The sequence below is a fragment of the Zootoca vivipara genome, chromosome Z (assembly GCF_963506605.1).
Source record: "Zootoca vivipara chromosome Z, rZooViv1.1, whole genome shotgun sequence".
Classification (NCBI taxonomy): Eukaryota; Metazoa; Chordata; class Lepidosauria; order Squamata; family Lacertidae; genus Zootoca; species Zootoca vivipara.
In genome coordinates, this window is record NC_083294.1 from 7,904,692 (window position 1) to 7,925,202 (window position 20,511).

Consider the following 20,511-nt stretch of genomic DNA (forward strand, 5'->3'; position numbering starts at 1 on the left):
TCACCATTGGTAACTGCCTCCCAACATGTTGGCACCTTATGCAACTGTCACCACACTCTGCCTAACGGTAGGGCTGGCTACAATATAACTCCTCTCAAATTTCAGTTTAACTAGGAGAATTGCATTTTTTTAAAAAAAAAATCATTCCAGAATTGGAGCATGTGCAGAGTGCCGCAGCTTTCAGTTCCTTCGTTTCCATGTTGATAGGACACTGCAAAACATAAAAAGCTGTTTTGATACGATAGCATGTCTGGCTGCATTGAAACATTCCTTAATCAGTGCCACTACCTGCACATTGGTGAAGCATTGCACAAAAAGAAACTAGATACTGTAGTTTCTTTGTGATGTGCTGTTTCACCAATATGGCAGAGTGTCATTGATTAAAGGATGCAGTCAGTGCTTTTCTTCTAGAAAAATAGCACTCAACATGAAGTTGTTAATGTAAGTGCCACACTTTTAAAAAACAAGAAAAAGAGGTGCTGGTACTGGGTACCATTGAGTACCCCCAGATAAACAAACTAGATGCAACCATTAATACTTATTTACCCTTGCTTTTGATACTTAAGATGCATATCTCTGGGGGACTGAGGACCTTGAATGTGGAGGGTAGTTGCAGTGCAGGGATGGGCCAGCAAGACAATTGGAATGACCAACTCACCAGAAAGGAGCAGAGGAAGATGAAGGAGACAAAGTAAAAGTAGGCAAAGTCACTGCCGCACTCATTTTTGCCAAGGTTGGAGAGCTTATCGCAGGCTTGGTTGCTGAGACATGCAAGCATGATTTCATGCCAAGCTTCTCCAGTGGCGCTCCTGAAAGCAGAAAAAAGAAGCTGTCTTATTGAACTAAAAAGAAGTGTACAAAATTATCCATAGGGCGAGGAAGGGAATAGAGAAAACATTTCCTCCTTTTCTCGCAAAGCTCTAGAACTCATGGGTGCCCAATGAAGCTGAATGTTGGGAGAGTCAGGAAATGCAAAAGGATGCAGAGTCAAAGTATGAAACTTGCTCCTGCAGGAGGCAGTGATGGTCACCAACCTGGATGGCTTTAACTGAGGATTAGGCAGATTCATGGAGTGTAAGTGGCCATTAAACTCAATGGCTATGTTCTACCTTCACCGATGACAGTAGTAATGCTTTTGAATACCAATTGATGGAAACTACAAAATGGGAGAATGTTGTTGAGCTCAGGTTCTGCTTTCAGACAGCCCATAGGCCCATGGTAGGACACTGTGAGAACAGGATGCTGGACTAGATGGGCCACTGGCCTGATCCAGCAGATCTCTTATGGTTGCTTATTGGCCTTGTACATGTATTGCATGTGTATTCCATCTGCCTGTGGTGTACCTTAAAATTATTTAGTGGGTGGTATAGAATGTGCAAGCAGGAGCAATCGGAGTAGAACTAGAGAAAGCAACATCTACAATAGCTCCCTCACTGTATACTATATCAAAGGGGTTGGGAACCTTTTTCAGCCCAAGGGTGGTACTTCTTTGGGGGAGGGGAACTTCCTGGAAATGCATGTAAGTGGTGGGTGGGACAAGAGGCAAAAATGGGTGGAGCCATCAATGCAATTCTTAGCTTTTTACAGTAGGCTACATTTTACCCACATAGAAGTTAGAGGTTCCCCAACACAACACACACACACACACACAGAGAGAGAGAGAGAGAGAGAGAGAGAGAGAGAGAGAGAGAGAGAGAGAGAGAGAGAGAGAGAGAAAGAGAGAAAGAGAGAAAGAAAGAGACTCCTCCACCCCTCCATCCAGGAAGCAAGAAGCATTATAATAGTTCAAAAACACATTCCAGCTAGGCAAAAACATTCAAGGAATGTGTGGAGGAGAGCTGGTGAAGGGTGTGGTATGGCCTAGAAAGAGACTTGAGGTCCTGTTAGAGAGGCATAGAGACCCACATAAGTCATGGCATAAGGACCACACAAGTGAGCTTCCCCAGACCTGATCTACTATAGGCTTTCCCCTTTGGCCTATATAGTTTTTTTGCTCATGTGTAAAACCTACACACAAGCAGAGAGAGCAAAGATGTGTTTGTTAGGTTCTGCTGTGCCCCAATTGTCCACCAGCTGGGGCAGAAGTAAGGAGCTTCCTGAAGTGGTAGAGCCTCTTTAGAAGCCTGCATAACTGGGTTCTAAATCACCCAGGGGAGTGTCATGAGTACAGGGTGCTCCCTTTGTTAGACCTTTACCCTCTAATGTTGTTTTTAATGCTGTGACTTGCCCTGGGACTTCCTGTTGGAGGCTGGGAAATAGATAGAGATAGATAGATGATAGATAGATGATAGAACACAGAGACAGATTGCTTGAACTGGACTTTTCTGTCAGAGAGACCTGTGTTTTCTGTCATATCAAGGAGTGGGGGAGAGAAATTAGATCTCACAAGCTTAGAAGCAAAGCACCTAATCTCTTTATGGAAAATAAAAGACCCAATTAAATTAAGTTAGGATTTGTGCACATAAAGGATTTGTGTTCATTAACAGTTTGAATACCACAGGATTAATGCCAGGTAATGCTGAAGTTCTGCATTAATGAACACAAGCTGTCTGATGTAAACAATTAAGTTTGCATTAACTTCTGCTTGGGAGGAATTGAAAGATGCAGGGGGCAGGTAGAAGCAAGGCCCACTGCAGTTTTATCAACATCAACTGAGCATGATTATGCTAACACCCATCACCCTTCCAGCTAAACAATTGGATATTTGCATACATAATCATTTAAGGACCATTTCACGCCATGCGTGGCATTTTCACCATCAGCAAAATATCAAACAGAGGTGGGGAAATTTAGTCTGTCTGTGGGCCACATTCCCCTTTGGGAAAACCTTTCGGGGGCCACATGCTAATTGTGGGCAGGGGCTTCTTACCCACATTTCTGCATACTTCCAAATCTTTTTGTTTCCTTGTGCATTCCAGCTTGGTTTCATTACTCCTCCCCTCCAGCTTATGTGGCTTTAATATCTGGCTGATTTGAATCTTTCAATTGGTTGGTAATCATTTTAAATGGATGTTTGTCAGGAGTGCTGGAGTCCCAGCAAGAGGCTGAGAGGTAAGATGTAAGTATTTACATAAACATATTGTCAGGAGCCAGCTCTGCAGCTGCCAGTGAGATTGTTCAGCCAATTGGAAAGGAAGCATCCACCTCCTAGCAGTGCAGCCAGTGCTGAGGAAAGCATGCAGCTGAAAAATAGAGAAGGATGTGACGGATTGGGCTGGCTTGAGTAGAACTCCAGGGTGTTAAGTGTTAAACCCAACCTCTTAGTTGATTGACACATTCCATTCCATGGGGGGCGGGACAGCCACTGGTTCAAAGAGGATGGGTAGCGGTTAATTCATTTGAGAGGGTTTTGGGAGTGGGAGCGTGTGGGAAGTTGTGGAGAGTAGAGTGTTGGAGAGGGATGCAGGAGCTGTATTAACAAGTCTGTGTTATATGAAAAGAAGATGATGAACTAAGAGTTTAAACAAATGAAACCATAAAGAAATATACATGTTCACCAGTTAAATAAAGCTTTCATCTATGTTGTGTCAAATTGGATGTTCCTCCTTATTCCAGCAACGTATCTAACGTTATTTGGAAAGCTGGAACTGTACTCTATGTACTAGCAAACCCATATAAAAACAGGGAGTTTATTTGGGAGAAAGAAGGTATAGTGGGTTGTTTGAACAATAACTGAATTCCTTCTGCACACTGCTAGTAATAGAGAAAGGGAGGTGCGTCGCAAAGGAGCTGTCTGCATTTCCCCAGAGAGTGCCTAACTGAGGGCTTATCACTTACCTTTCTTCTGTGCTTTCCAGGCATGGTCCACACTTTAAAGCTCTGTCTGAACCCATGAAAGCCTACTCTTTAAACTGAATTGCTGCAAACAACAATTCACAGAAAACCCAAACTGACACCTGCTCCAATTCAGTGGTGAAGAGAGAGGTGTTTTTTTCAGGAAAAGCTCCGGGGCAAAAAGAAAAAGAAAAAGGTGCTTGGAGATGGCGCTTTAACGTATGGACATGTGCCTGCAAAATGTGGATAAGCCCTAAGAGAGAATGGAAGCAGGCAGAGGTCCTACCTCTGAGGATGGGGAAGCCAGAAAGGTGGAGGGTGGAGATACTATGAGAAAAAGAGACTGGGAGGAAGGAAAGCAGGGAACTGAAGATGTGAACAGAGGGGAAGCCAGTAAGTTCCAGAGAGTTGAGAAGGTATTCCACAAAGCAGGGAACCTATGCTGAAGGGGAGGAAATAAAACATACAGACACAAAAACACCAGAAGAACCTACTGGATCAGGCCAATGACCCATCTAGCATCCTATTCCCACAGTGGACAGCCAGATGCCCCAATGGGAAACCCACAAGCAGGAACCGAGCACAAGAACATTCTTCCCTCCTGGGGTTTCCAAGCAACTGGTATTCAAAAGCATTACTGCCTCTGATTATGGAGGCAACACACAGCCATCACGGATAGTAGCCATGAACAGTTCTCTCCTCCATGAATTTGTCTAATCCTCTCTTAAAGCCATCCAAGTTGGTGACCATCACTGACTCCTGTGGGAGTGAGTTCCATGGTTTAACTATGTCCTCCATGAATAACTACTTTTTATATGGGATCAATAATAACATGAGGGCTCATCAGGTGAGCACTGGATGTTAGAGAGCCTGCTCCCAGTGTTCTGATGTTCCTATGCACTGACAGATGAGGTGAGACCTTGCACAAACAAAGAAAGACCATCACACGAAACAAGCAGGCACTGGTGGGAAGTTTGGCATGTCATAATTACTGCCAAATTGTTGGTGTGAATTGGTCGAACTATGCTGGTCCTGGATGGCCCGTTCCTGGGTGTTGCTTCATTTTAAGTGAACACACAGATGATGATAGTTTGCTTATGAAGGGCCTCATCTCCTCCCATTGACACCCACCCCAGAAGGCACTGGCGGAGGAAGAGGGGGCGGGGGGAGCACACCACCCCTGGCAGCGCAATCCCGGTGGGGTGCCATTGCGGCTGCCCCCCTGCCAGCGCTGGATGTCATGCCCTCGCAGGGGCACATCACATCCCCAGGACGCACGCCACGTCCCCAGGCGGCACGCCACACACCCCAGGACGCATGCCAGCCACGCCCCCATCTGCTCTCCACCCCCTGTTGCCGGAGCATGAATCTCCGCTACTGCCTGAAGAGTCAATGAATTTGATTACAGAGAGATGGTTTCTTGTTTACCGGAAAAGCAGCATCAGGGCTTGCAAAAATGTTTGGAAATTGTTGTGTCGATTGATGGCAGTGTCATCATTCAGTGCAATGTTTCCAAAGACCTGGGGTGGGGGAGAGGAAATGGTCAAAAAGCAGATTAAATGGAAATCCAATTGGAGACAAAATCATCAGCAAAGCAAGCAGCACTGACTGTGGTTTGGAACAGCAAGCATATTGCTTAGGGATGAGAAAATCTGTCAAATTCAGTTTCTCTCAATTTACCACTCCCCATCTTCAGTTTGCCTGTTGTATTTTTTTTCCCCTTTTAAAATCTGCATGAAAATTGGTATGCTTTTTCACACACATTTTCCCTAATATATTGGGGACAGTGTTCTCGAAGCTACCAATTGCGGGAGGCAGTGGAAGACAGGAGTGCCTGGAGTGCTCTGGTCCATGGGGTCACGAAGAGTCGGACACGACTAAACAACTAAACAACAATATCCTCTCCACCAGCAGGGTGGAATTGAGGATCTAAACCAGCAGTGTATTAAATCTGTTTTATACCAATTTAATCATTGTGGTTTCTTTAGCTTGGTGAAGGTACTAAGGTTTTTCTGTGAACAGATCCCCAACCTACATTATGCAATGACACATTCTAAAATAGGAACTCTGCATCTTTTTCTGTTTCTGCCTTGAAATGAGAATTATATCAAATAATTTAGAGAAATGCAAAATCCAGAACATAAGTAGATCCCAAAGTAGGTAATAATCAGGTCAGTTTGGAATGCACACAGATATAAAATTCCTCAAGCATTCTTAGACTTGAGTTGTATGCAGCCATGATCAGACTTGTATTGGATACAAACTACAGTGGTACCCTCTACTTACGAGTAACTCTACTTACAACCAGTTGCTGATGGAATTAAACTATTTATTAAAGAACCCATTAACCCAACACAGGCATCACCTACACTTTTTATTCTAGCACCAACCTTAGCCCTTTTATTAGCCCTCATAATATGGACTCCAATACCAATTCCGCACCCCTTAGCAGACATAAACTTAGGACTTTTATTTCTACTCTCTCTCAAGTATAATGGTTTATACAATTTTATGATCGGGATGAACATCAAACTCAAAATACGCCCTAATAGGAGCCCTACGAGCTATCTTGGATGCGGTTTAGATAGGATTTTTTTCTACTTATGAATTTTTAGATAGGGTTGCTTCTACTTACGATTTTTTTCTCCCAATGCATTCCTATGGGATTTGACTTACAATTTTTTCCGACTTACGCATGTGCGTTCGGAACGCAATAAATTCGTAAGTAGAGGTACCATTGTACTAACTTCAAAATGAACTTCAAGATCAGGGTGAAGGAATCAGTCAATTTTGGTTTCTCTCTGTTTCCCCCTTTAATCTTTAATCCACTTGTCCATGTTTTCACAGCAATTTGCATGTTGCTGGGTACTTCTTTTAACCCTCATGAAAAATTTGTCAGCAGTTTTGTGCAAATTTCTCCAAATATGTATATGTAGTTTTGACTCATGTACACATTCCTGGAAGCAATTTTCCCTAACATAATATATGTACGTTATTTATTTCCCCTAAGATGTTGACATCGGGCAGGCACATAGCTGCCAAGTTATCCCTTTTTTAAAGGGATTTTCCCTTATGCTGAATAGGCTTCCTCACGAGAAAAGGGAAAACTTGGCAGCTATGGGCAGGCACCTTTGCTATTCTCCTTTCAATACCTGCTTAAGAAACAATTTGTTTCTGCCTCTCCGGATGTGTTGGTGTTGTAATGTTTTAAGCTCTTTTACACACACACACACACACACAGAGAGAGAGAGAGAGAGAGAGAGAGAGAGAGAGAGAGAGAGAGTATTTTTCCATGTATAAGACTAGGTTTTCCCCCTAAAAAATTATGTCAAAAATTAGGGGGCATCTTATACACTGGGCCATCTCCCCCCCCCATTTTCTTAGGGGGCATCTTATACATGGGGGTGTCTTATAAGTGGAAAAATACTGTGTTTGTGTGTGTGTGTGTGTGTGTGTGTATGTGTATGTATGTATATATATATATATATATATATATATATATATATATATATATATATATATGCAACAATCAATCGAGTGGCATATTAAATTTTGTTAAATAAAACAGTAAGATATGCATTCTTATGCATACTTCTCCCTAATATATGCATTTTCTGAAAACAACCAACAGCAACTGGATAACTGGATAGCATGTGGGCCGCAGTGCTGCATCACCAAGTTCATCACAAAACAATGTGAATCATGGAGGGTACCTGTGTTTCAGTTCACAGATTGGTTTGGAAAATGCAAATCAGGCAGCTTTGCATTAAAATGCGAAGATTTGGAATTTCTCCCCCATCCCCTACTCCATCCAGCCTGGTGCATTTGATATGACTACTGCTGCAATTTACCTGCATGCCAATAATGGCATAGATGAAGAAGAGCATGGCAATGAGAAGACACACATAAGGCAACGCCTGTGGGTGGAAAAAAAGGTGGAAAGCATCAACACCTGCAATGATACAACTAAGAAGAATTAGTGGCCACACCTGGATAAGGTTTCACATAGAAGCAGAGGTTTATTGATACCCCAAAAGAATATAAAAATCCTAATGGGTTGGATCCAGGCTAAAGTTCAATTTTGCACTATAAATTTAAAGTAATAACATCATAGCATGTTAAACACTCGTGGCTTCTACCAAAAAATCATGGGAACTGTAGTTTGTTAAGGGTGTTGAGAGTTGTTACAAGGCCCCTATTTTCTCGCTTGCTGAGCTACAATTCCCAAAGTGGTTTTACAGCCAATCCCTTTTCCTAGGGAGCTCTGGTAACGACAGCTCTGTGAGGGAAATAGAAACCATTCTCATCACCCTAAACAAGTTACAGTTTTCAGGATTATTCGAGGGAAGCCTTGACGGTTTCAAGTTTCCTCCCAAAACTCACGGCTGTTTCCTAACAAAAATTCATCTGGGTCTTGGTGCAAATTTTGCCTAACATACATTTTATGTTTGCAATATGGCCTGTTATTCAAAATGTTTGCAAAGCAATTTAATCTAGTATAATACCTCATACGATATTTTTACTAATATATGTATTTACAAACATTTTGAGTGTATTAGTATATTAGTAACTGTGTTTCTGTATTTCTTATACATGTAATTGGCTGGTTAACCACATTGCACAATTCAAAGAACCACGAACTTCATTTTTAATCATTTTTTAAATCAACACATACATTTCAATACATAGCGAAACATTTTTTCTTTGTTATTTTTGTTGACTTCTCACCCCCTTATCCATGGTGGTTTATTTCTCTCCCTCTGCAGCACCTTGTCTTCTGTCTCTTATATCTTAACACTACTATGATCTTTTAAGTTCTTCTGTTGCTAATAGTTCAAATCCTGATCATGTATTCATCATATTTCTTTAAATAGTCTGAAAAAGGCTTCCATTCTTCCACAGAAGCATGAATTTCAAAGCATAACTGTGATTTGGTTAACATTGTTTTGGGAAGTACGTGTTAGGTTGGATTCACCATTAAAAAGTCAACTTAGGTATTCAAATTTATCCCAAATCCCTGACTGCAACATGTCAGATAGATGGCTACCTACACTCTGTTAAAACCATAGGTGGGGAACCTCAGGCCATCGGCCAAATGTTGCCTTCCAGGCCCCTCTATTTAGCCCCTGAACTTTTCCCAGGCCACTTTGCTTTGTCCCCCCCTTGAGTGATTTATGCCTGCTGGGATGTGTCCTTGGACTCTGATAATACCTCCTGCATGCCTGGATGGAGGATAGATAGGGCTGTGTGAGTGTGGGTAGAAACCAGCCTGCTATACAGAGGTCAAATTTACACCTGTTGCTCCACCCACTTTTCCCTCTGGTCCTGCCCACCACCCATGGCTCTTGGGAAGATTGCTGAGAAAGTGTCCTCTACCTCACCTTGAAAGACTGGACAAAGGTCCAGAGGAGGATCCGGATGGTGTAGCCCTGGCGGAGAAGCTTGATGAGCCTGGCTGCCCGAAATAGGCGGAGGAAGCTGAGGTTGATGAAATTGTCCTGTGGAGAGGAAAGGGTTTTGTGTCCTTCAGACACGGATGGGATCGGAAGCCACAGCCCGCAAAAAAGAAAAGAAAATTACCAGCTTCGCGTTCTAAGCAGCAAATCGGCCACCAGAAAACCTTCCAAAAGAAACATTTGTCAGTGCAGGTCACTCCACATGCAGCATGTTTGAGAAAACTCCTCTCCACAAGAGTCCCTCCCTTGGCTATGGAGAAGGTAGCCAAAAAAAAGGAGGGGGGGAGAGAAAGATAGAGGAATCCCTCTTATGGATTCCTGGGCTTTCAACCCTCCCACCCTACACGTTAAGGAAAAGTAATGGGGAAGTATTATCAGCTGTGATTCTGTAGGCTGTGACTAGGGGAGTCTAAAGCAGTCTGTATCAACCAAGGACCCCTCATATGTGACTGGACTACTGCACCCACCCAACCTGACCATTGGGCCATGCTGGTTTGGGGCTGATGGGAGTCAGAGTCCAAAACAACATCTAGAAGGCACCAAGCCAGGGGAGGCTCATATGAAATGAACCTACCTATGCCTAAAAACAATGTCATGAAAGGTCAGATGTGAGCCTATTCCATGCTATATTAAGGGAGAGGGCAATTTACTTCAAGGTAGTTCAAAACCATGTTAGCAGTTGAGCTTGGATTTTGTGTAAAATCTCTCCACCGCCCCGGTAGCGTTATTGTTTGATTCTGCCTTATTCTCTGATTAACAACAAATAAGTCCTCTAACTATCCAATCCAACAAAAATGATGTTGGTGTGTGAGAGCAGGCTACTTCCCATCTATTGATCAAATAGTCTCTGGGTTTGGTGTGAAGCCAATTAAATCAGAATGGGAAATTTTAGCAGCCTCGTTTCAATTTGTTTCCTTTCTAGATACATAAAAGCCCAGTTTGGGTTTCCTCAAGAACAGAGCAGGGAGAGGTACCACAGTCAGGCAGGGGCCTTGAAGGAAAGCTAAGCAGGTTAAAGACTTGTTTTTTTCCACCACCCATCATCTTTTACCATTAGTAGGGGTGGGGAACCTCGAGCCCAGGGCCCCTCGGGTCTTTCTATTTGGCTCACAATGGCACTGTTCTGCACCCTGAATGCTTTTGACCAGCTAAAACATGTCCTTCAACTCTGATCATTCATTTTGCTTGCCTGGATGGAGGACCGAGACAGATGTATGTACAAACTTGACTACTGTCCAAAGGTCAAATTTTATATCCATTGCTACATCCACTTTTGCCTCTGGCCCTGTCCACCACTGATAGGTGGGGCTCTTGGAAGATTGCCCAAAAGAAGATGTGGCCCTTGGGCAGAAAAAAGGTTCCCCACCCCTGTATACTATTAGATGCCTTCCAGTATGAAAGCTGCCTCCCCAATCCCACCCCACACACCTTGCTAATTTGAACTCAAGCGACTCACGGGTTTATCCAGCTACTTATTCATATGCCAGTCAGCTGATGGTCGCACCAGCAAGTGCTACATTCCACCAGTTCTGTCAAGATTCAAGGGAAACAGCCGCTAAGCATGCATTTGGCTTGGCCGGCAGTTTTCTGTTTGTTTCTTTTTTAAAGAGGTAAGCAGCTCAGAGTAGGGTGTCTACACCATACATGGGACTCAATCCTCAAATAAAGAGAAAAGAGGAAAGCAAAAAAGAAGAGACGCCCACCAAATGAGTAGACAACACTGAGCAAGCTCACAGCAAAGCAAAGCAAGCAAGCAAGCAAGCAAGAATTCTCCTGGGCTGCTCAAGGTGGACAAATGGAACAGCTAAGAAATCTTAGTTTCAGTTGTGTTATTTGTAAGCTGTTAATTTGTTTCCCACCCGCCCCTGCCCTCGAGTTAATATACCTGCCTTTTCTTCCCTGAAGAAGGTTCAAGGTTTCTGACAGCATCAAAACAACATAAAAATTATACTTTTTAGCAAAAAATATAAATTCAATTTGCCTTTATTTTCTTATTAAATGGCTGTATACTAGTAATAGTAATAGCAGCTTCTAATCTGCATTCGAAGACTACAATTAGGAAAGAAAAGGAATATATATGCAGGGTTGAATTCCACTTGCAATTCTGTCATTGTAAACTCAGTTTTGATGAATGAATTTAGTAACCACGTAACTTTAAATTGTGACCATTATCAGTGGCTGATGCCCTGCCACCCCTTTGGCATAACCAGAGTGCAAGTAAAAATTTGGAGCTGCTCCAAAATAGTTTTAATAAAGCATTCTTCAATATGACATGACCAACTCATTTTTCCCCCAAATACACTCCTCTAACTACTTTCTTTAAATGTGAGCTCCAGCTTCTGAGACTAAAAGTGAGCTAGAGGAAGAATATATTCTTTGTAACAAATCAATTAGCAAACTTAAATTCTCAGCTATCAAATTAAAGACCAATATGTGGCCAGGATGCTAGACTGTTGAGTGAGTGGATCTGAAGTGGGTGGAATGTCCACATCATGTTAAATTGTTAGGGCAGCCAGTGGAAGATAATTTGAACCAAGGGTCTCTACTTGGGGTTCTGTTGGACTTGGGGATTTGTGGTAGCTGCACTCCCAAACCTGCTGTTTGTTCCACATATTCAGCTCCTTTCCATAAACTGTTGTCTGCTGTTGAAGACTACATCAAAATGCAGCAGCCCTGGAAAATTAGAGTTTATCAGCATTTACAAAGCTCTCACAGTACAATTCTCAGCATCAGTTTGCAGAGAACTCAGTGGCTCGAGCAACAGAAACAGCCAGCAGAACCCACTCCTGTCCAATAAGTCCAGGCAGTCAGCATGCACAGAGAGAGGTAACTCAAGACATCTGTATTTCTAGTTTCCAACAATATTGACTATAATGTCAGTCAAGAGTGGCTCGAGACCCAGGACTCATATGGCTGGTCTCGGATTGCCTATTCTTTCACTACCTTTTAAAAAACTTTATATATATAAAAAGCTTTGATTACAACAGAGATTGTCAGTGTGATGCCTGTGAGTGAAAATATGCTCTTGGGGTATTCCCATGGCACCCATGAAGTGTCTGAGCCCCTCCAGAGGCTTAGATGTGAAGGAGGTATGTGGGAAGAATGATACTTAGAATGATCCCAGATCTGTTGTATCTGGATCTGAGTAAAAGCCTTGGAATAGGGAAGTGGGTGAGCATGTGCTGGAGGGAAGAGAGAAGGGACTAGAAGTTCACGGCACTTGCTCAAAAGCCCTTAAAGTGCAGTGCAAACCCCAGGTAACTGCTCCTATAATTTAAATGGAGGTAAATAAAGTTTTAAGTTTTCATATGTAGACTATTAACATTTCTTGAAAATAGACAGTGGTTGGGGCAAAGGGCCCAGAAAATCTTGTTGGCACACCATAGGTCAGTCAGAGTTGGGGTTTCCCCCACTGCTCTCTGAAAATCAGCCTAAATTTGCATCTACGCATATACATTAGCATATGCATATGTTATGGAAATGTTTTGTAGGCCTGTGCTCTGAGTCTTACAATTACTTAGCAATTTCCACGGTGTCAGTTTCAATAAACCAGAACAGACCCATTGAAACCAATGGATCCGCGGTAACCATGGCTGTCTGAAGCCCAATGATTTCTATGTGTGCATTCTGCACACAGCCCAATAAAGAAACAATTAATGTAATTCAAATATAAAATGTTTAACACCAGAACTAGCCTTTTAAAACCGGACCTCGGAAAAAACGAGGCAGTGAATGCAGCAAGCAAAGCATAATAATGTTGTCAAGTGTACAATGCAGATGTGAGTTCCCCCTCTCATCAGTTACAGGAAGACAAGGAATGAAGAAAGAGTAAAATGACTACTGGTAAAATGGCAGATTCTATCCAATTACCAAGTAGCCAATAAAAAGATGATGGTACAAAGCAAAGCCCAGTCACGACCCACAATGCAGCTAGACAGATAGGGAAGCTTTATTTCCCCATCACCAGTGCAATCAGAAATCTCACAAACAAGGAAAGTGAAAGCAAAACAAATATCAAGGAAAAATAAAAGAGCAAGAAATTTAAATATTTTGTTTTATAAGAAATTCAATTCAACCAACCGTGTCCTATATTTGATGTTTTCATGGATGGATATTTTGCAAGGTTATTTACAAGTTTTTGAATTTAGATAATATTTTTTGGGTTTTTTTGGTTTTGAGCGGCAGGGCAGGCAACATACAGACGGAGACATGGGTTTTTCGCATTGTATGTTGTTGATTGGATGGCGTGATTCAGCAGGAAGGGAAGGGAGAAATAAAACAGAAACAGAAAAACAAAAGAGAAAATGAGTCATTGGGAACAAAAGCATAAACTTTGTACGGGAAAGGGGAGTGAAGGTGCTTATTTTTAAAAAGTTACTTTTCTAAGAACAATAAAGCCCTGCAAGGAAACACAGTGCAATCAAACCATTTGCATTTTGTATCATAATGCAAATTAACACACACTTAACAAACATCTTTTTTTGGATGTCTTTTTATTAATATTATTATTATTCTCAGGCAAAGAGAGAGATGTCAGTTTCATAATCTGCACTCAGAGAGACCCTGTCACAAATGTTTCCACAGTTTCCTTAAGTGGCTAAAGGCCAGTTCTCACCACTGTGGGTGCTTGCCGGCTGTAACTATTTTGGAACAGGATCCAATCACATACTGGCAGATTCATGTTGCTCAGTTCTAGCTGATTAGGAGTTCTTGCACAACAAGCCTGTTCCCCACCCCCATGAACCTTTTATGATAAGGAAATTTACAGGAAAAGGCACTGGAAAGTATAATGCTTGCTCTAATGCAGGGGTTGGCAAGGCTTACCGGTCATGGGCCAAATCACTACCGTGGAGATCGTCCATGAGCCGGACCGGTGCAGTGTGACACGGAAAATTGTGTCTGCGAATGGCGCCAGAAATCACTTCTGCCCTCGCCCAGATGCCAAAAATCACACCTGTGGAGAAGCAATTTTCTTCGTCTGGGCATGTGCAGAAGTGATTTCTGGTATCTGTGCATGCACAGACGCAATTTCTGGTTTAGTGCAGTGTGCGGGGGACTCGCCGAGCAGGTGGCTCGATTTAGGGGGGGCTTGTGGGCCAGTAAAACGGTCTTTGTGGGCCTAATCTAGCCCATGGGCCGCACGTTACAGACCCCTGCTCTAATGCAACATCATATAATCTCCCCACAAACAAATCAGATTTGACATTCATGTTAAAAAGCTAACAGTGCCCTGAGACTCTGCAGTTCCTCAAATGCCCTTCTTATATGGTGTTTGGGCTAAGAGGCAAGGAGAGTCAGAAACAGGAGGGCCATCAACAACTGCAGGGTTTTTTTTCACCCTTTATTTGTTAATCTTTTTCATTCTATTGGTAGCTTTCTGAGGTCACTGAAAGGAACTCTGAGACAAACATGGAATTGTACAATTGGAAGGGATCTCCAAAGGTCATCTAATGCAATCCTCTGCAATGCAGAAATCACAGCTAAAGAAACACTGACAGAAGGCTATCCAGTCTCTTTTTTAAAAACCTTCAGAAGAGTAGAGTTCACCACCTTAGGAGGTAGTATGTTCTACTGTCAAACAGCTCTTACTCTCAGAAACTTCTTCCTAACAATCAGAATCTCCTGGTTTTAGTAGTATTCTGGAGCAGCTTGCTCCATCTTCTATGTGGCAGCCCTTCAGATATTTAAAGATGGCCTCTCAGTCTTTTCTTTCCCTATGCTAAACATGCATGCTTACATGCTAATCAAGCATAGCTACCACTAATTGTTAGAGGAACCATTTGTCATGAATATGTTCTTTCACTACCATTAGAGTCACACACCAGAGCCTACATCAGCCTGTCTCAGCACGGTTCCTCCAAATGTTGTTGGGACTACAACTCCCATCATCCCTCACTCTTGACTATGCTGGCTGGTGCTGATGGGAGTTGGAGTCCAACACTTTCTACATTAAAATTTGCCCTATGAAATGCAATTGACTCCTGCCCAAAAAGCAGTTAGTGATGTAAATCAATTTGATCCTTTGCAGTCATCGAAGTTAAATTTAAAAGTCTTCCCTGTAAATCAGTTTGAAGTGAGTGCTGTCAGGGAAACTGACATACCCCCCTTTTATTTGCCTGCAGAGATAGATAGATAGATTAGATAGATAGATAGATAGATAGATAGATAGATAGATAGATAGATAGATAGATGATAGATAGATAGATATAGATGATAGATAGAAGAAAGAGAATTCAAAGCACTCACAGAGGAAATTACAAATGACACAATAATGATGCTAAAAGAAAAACAAAATTATCAACACATTTTTTCTCTCTCCTTTTATCTTTATGCTTTTGCACTTCTGCTGGTTGCTGAGCCACTCCTGGGGGGGGGAGGGGGAGAAAGGGCAGTGGATGACCAGGTGAGCTGGTATTCTTGGAGGATGGTACTAGCTCTTGGATAGCTGCCCTGGAATACAAGCTGAACTCCATATCCCTGAAGCTTGCTGTTCTTCTCAGAAGTGGCCCTGTCCACGTAGCTGTGAGCTGTGTGGTCAAACTAAAGTCATGCCCAGATTACCTCCCAAGATTCCTCATCCTATTCGTGAGAACACAGGGTATCCAATGCTAACTCTACTTAGAGATGACCCACTGAAATTTTTAGGAATGGCTAACTTAAGTACAGTAACGGACCCACACTGAGTAAAACTTAGTTGGCTGCAACCCATAGGTCTATCAAGCTCAGTTATGTCTAGGTTTACTGGTCACAGTTCTCCAGGGTATCAGAAAGGGATCACTCCTATGCTCTAACACTGAGGTACTGCTCTTCCATATGCCTAGCTTTGACCATAGAAAATTGCCTTCTTCTAGGGCAGATCATAGGGCGTGCTATGGTCCATGGGGTCACGAAGAGTCGGACACGACTAAACGACTAAACAACAACAACAGGGCAGATTATATTTTTCAACTATCTCAATATTTGTCTACTTTGAATGGTAGTGGCTTTCTAGGGTCTCAGACAGAATTCCTCTTCTCCCTCCCCAAAACCTTGTTCCATTTTAATTTCATTTCACTGAATTTCACCAACAGTTCCCCCCCTTTTTTCTGGGATGGGGTTTACTATTGTCAGTGGAAATAGCACAACTTCCTTATATTTTCCTAAGGTCTTGGCAAGTGGCTCTAGCAGATTTTATGTTGGCTGCCATTTTGAATCCTTTTGCTGCCCAAAAGCTTTTGTTGCTGCAAGATATTGTGTGGTATGTGTGTGGTGGCCACACAAAAATGCTGGAGAATATTCTGAGAAATCCTGCAAAGTGGACCACATTTTCTACGCGTGAGGGGGATGTGTGCAAAAGAGACAGAAAATTTCAGCAATTCTGTTTACTGAGAAATTTTAGCTCAGCTCTGAGTAAAATTCCTGAATGGATACATCATAACAATGGGGTCCGAACATTCCAAAACTGCTGAGCGTGGACAGAGCAACTGGGAGAGAGCAGATCAGGTGGGAATGGTTGCATACACAAATACCTCCTGCCTTCCTTCAGTGTTCAGAGACATAATTTCATAAAATGCATGTTGACAGTAAAAGAATATAAATTACTGGCATGTTGAGAGTAAAATACAATAATACCTCCTGCCTTCCTTCACTGTTCAGAGACATAGTTTCATAAAAGTCATGTTGACAGTAAAAGAATATAAATGACTGGCATGTTGACAGTAAAATACAATAAATTCAAACCACAGATGGTTGAAAAATACATCATTGTACTGGTGACCAAACCAATTCAAAATATATTCAGTACTGCCTGGGATAACCCTGTTGGGGGGTTTACAAAATTATCATTTCACTTCTATACATCTATACCAGCAATGATTTCTTGGCTGGGTGGCCAGCTCCAGAGAGGGAAAAGGATGTGGCTTCCAAGACTAGCAGAGAGTACGTAGCTTCCAAAAGCGGTTTGCTGTGTGGGTCAGAGTTGCAAGGCTAGCTTCCTGGCAGGTGGGTCACCATTTGTTACTGGTAGGGAGAGGAGCAGGGTGGCAGGCAGGTCAGCATGGTACAAATGCACTGGCAAAGTCAATCTGGCACTGCTGTTGGTGCATTTGCCCTGTATGAATCTTCCTGCTGCCTTGCCCCTCTCACTCACCAGTAAGCAACAGCGATCCATCTGCTGGGAAGCTGGCATAGAGTGGCACTTCTCCATACAGTGAGCTGCTTCTGGCTCTACCACAGTGCAAGGGATGCCTAAGAAGGCTAAGGATGCTTCATTCTGCACCAGTCAAATTCCTCTTGCAGATTAAGGGAGCACATTAAAAGTGCTCTGCTGGAGTCCCCTAACGGTAAAGGCAAAGAGACCCCTGAGTGTTAGCTCCAGTCGTGACCAACTCTGGGGTTGCGGCACTCATCTCGCTTTACTGGCCGAGGGAGCCAGCGTACAGCTTCTGGGTCATGTGGCCAGCATGACTAAGCCGCTTCTGGTGAACCAGAGCAGTGCATGGAAATGCCGTTTTACCTTCCTGCCAGAGTGGTACCTGTTTATCTACTTGCACTTTGAGGTGCTTTTGAACTGCTAGGTTGGCAGGAGCAAGGACCGAGCAACAGGAGCTCACCCCATCGTGTGGATTCGAACCGCCAACCTTCTGATCGGTAAGCCCTAGGCCCTGTAGTTTAACCCACAGCGCCCAATCCAAAAGCCAGCACTGTCTACGATTCAGCCAAGATCTCTTTCTTTCCCACCCCATCCATTCTCCTAGGGTCTAACTAGCCTGTGTTACAATAACCACTCTTTTTTTCTTTTTCTTTGTTATTAATGTTTCTATTCAAAGAAGATTTTTAAGCCTTTTCCCAGCCGATGTCTCAGTAAAGCAACTGTCCTCCATTTAAATGCCTTTCATAAAAATTTAACAAGATGTTTTTTACACTACACAAAATTTACAGCAGCAATAAAACATCAGTAAAAATCTCAATAAATACTGATTAGTAAAAAGATAATTTACTATGTAGTAATTAGTACTGAAAGAGGGGGAAACCCTCCTATTGGTGCCACTGGTGCTAATTGCCAGGGTGCGTGTTCACCAAGAACTCAGCTGGGAAAGGAATGCTAAAATCTTCTCTCTTCATGTGCTGTGGTGCTGATGATTATTCTCCTCTGCATCTGGAATTTTATTTATTTATTTAAAATCAGTGACAAGATTGCTCATCACATTGTTATTGTCTGGCCCTCTGATTCTGTGTGCAATTTAGGAGAAGGATCTGGGATTTCAGGACCTGCTGGGGAATGACCAAAAGTGCACTGCCATAGACAGGAGAAAGAGGTTAAGAAAGAGCAATTGAAATAAAAACATACATATTTCAAAGATGAGCACAAAACCAATTGTTCCTAACAAAGCAGAAGGACATGGTCAAGGAAGAAGCAAATATGAGGAGTGAGGAACCTGTGTCCCTCCATCTGTTGTTGGATTCCATCTCCCATCAGCCATCCAATGGTCAGGGATGGTGGGAGTTGGAGAGTCCAGGAACAGCGAAGCCTTTACCAACCACAGGCCTCCAAGAGGCTGTTGTTGATCCCCAACTCCCATCTACCCCAACCTGCATGGCCAAAGTCTAGTTGGGCAACAGGTTATGGAAAGGATGACCTGAACTATTTGGAAAGGGTTTACAAAATGGCATTGACTTCAAAGAATATGCTGGGGACTATTTAATGCAGCTATGGCACCTTCCACCATAAATTATGCAAATTAAATGCATTTGAAATTGGGTTCCTGGTCCATCAGATGGATTGGGCAAGTGCCCTTAAAGGAACTAACTCTTAACCCTGACCACTAGGATCTCTACTAGCACAGCACTCCTCCTAGTTTCCTGAAATATTGTTCAAGCTTATCATTTTCTTGAGGACTAGAAACTTTTGGAGGGGGGAGAGCAAAGAAAACAAAAAGGTGCAATTCCCAGTGGGTTGTATCCAATTAAGTTATACTCAGTGTAGACCCACTGAAGTGAACTTTAGTTAGTCATGACCATCATAGAATCATAGTTGGAAGAGACCACAAGGGCCATCCAGTCCAACCCCCTGCCAAGCAGGAAACACCATCAAAGCATTCCTGACAGATGGCTGTCAAGCCTCCGCTTAAAGACCTCCAAAGAAGGAGACTCCACCACACTCCATCAATTTTCTGTGTAAGACTACATTGGATACGACCCATGGTATTGAACTATATCTTCAAATACCAAATTCCATACTTGGGCTTACTTTTGTATGGAATCACAGAATAGACCCAGTCCTCTTTCCACCTAAATAACTCTGCTAAGTGACAGAAGAGCATTATTTATTTATTTATTTTAAAAAAATGAAGGTCAGTGCAGATGAAATTATGTAACACAGACCCTTAAATTAGCACTAAGGGACTGGGACCAGGTTGGGAAATTACACACAGACCCTGTGCTCCAGACTCTTCTCTACTGCAGACAAATCCCCCCCCCCTGCAGACAAATTCCTGAACCAATCCCCTTTCCTATGGTTCGAGGAGGGAACCAGGCAGTTTGAGACAAGACACTGTGGTCACTCTGGTGGAATCTTCACGGTCCTGGGAATTAGGTGATCCTGCAAAGGGGAATCCCATTCTCTGAAGGCCTTTGCACAGGAGAGAGGAGAGGTTGACTTTAACCATGGTTAATACAAAACCAATACTAATTATGGGACATAATATCTAGCCATGGTAAAGAATCATGGGAGAATCCTGTGCATGTAGAGAGGCTGAGAGGAAGGGGAAGGGGGCATGTGATTCCATAACCTGCTCCTGTTTACTTACTCTAGTAACCAACTAACACTATATACCATTTACACAAGGAGTACATAAATCCCCCCCTTAATATTTATCCTACAGTAAATTTACATTGCAATCGTTGAATGTTGGCTTTGCAGCTTAGGTTCCTTCTATCATTTCTCCCATTCTTCTGACAGACATAATTTCATAATGACCCACCAACAGACTGATGAGAAGATCATTTGGCCTGCATTTCCCCCTGAAACTATTTTGTTGGCTAAAGAAAGCAAGTTTGCACAGTCTGTACTCACCGCAATCTCTGTTACTAAAATATCAGTAATACTTCCCAAGACTGTGACAAAATCAAAGATGTTCCAGGCATCACGAAAATAATTCTGTAAGATTAAAAGCAACAACAAGCAGCATTACTCAGAAGTTTAAACTGCATGCTAGGCTGCAATCCTCACCCCCACTTACCTGACAGTGAACCCCATTTAATTCAATGGGAGTTACACCTGAGTAGACATGGGTAGGCTTGC

General features: G+C 42.6%; 1 protein-coding gene across 1 annotated transcript in view; it reads right to left on the bottom strand.

The window, feature by feature from the left end:
• CACNA1B (calcium voltage-gated channel subunit alpha1 B) overlaps positions 1–20,511 on the bottom strand; it is a 317,851-nt gene that overhangs the window by 34,286 nt on the left and 263,054 nt on the right. Inside the window, exons 33-37 of the mRNA XM_060270557.1 lie at positions 20,284–20,367; positions 9,156–9,272; positions 7,626–7,691; positions 5,203–5,294; positions 659–809 (exon numbers count right to left, since the gene is read on the bottom strand). Coding sequence (XP_060126540.1) covers positions 659–809; positions 5,203–5,294; positions 7,626–7,691; positions 9,156–9,272; positions 20,284–20,367 — 510 coding nt within the window. The remainder of the gene's footprint in view (positions 1–658; positions 810–5,202; positions 5,295–7,625; positions 7,692–9,155; positions 9,273–20,283; positions 20,368–20,511) is intronic.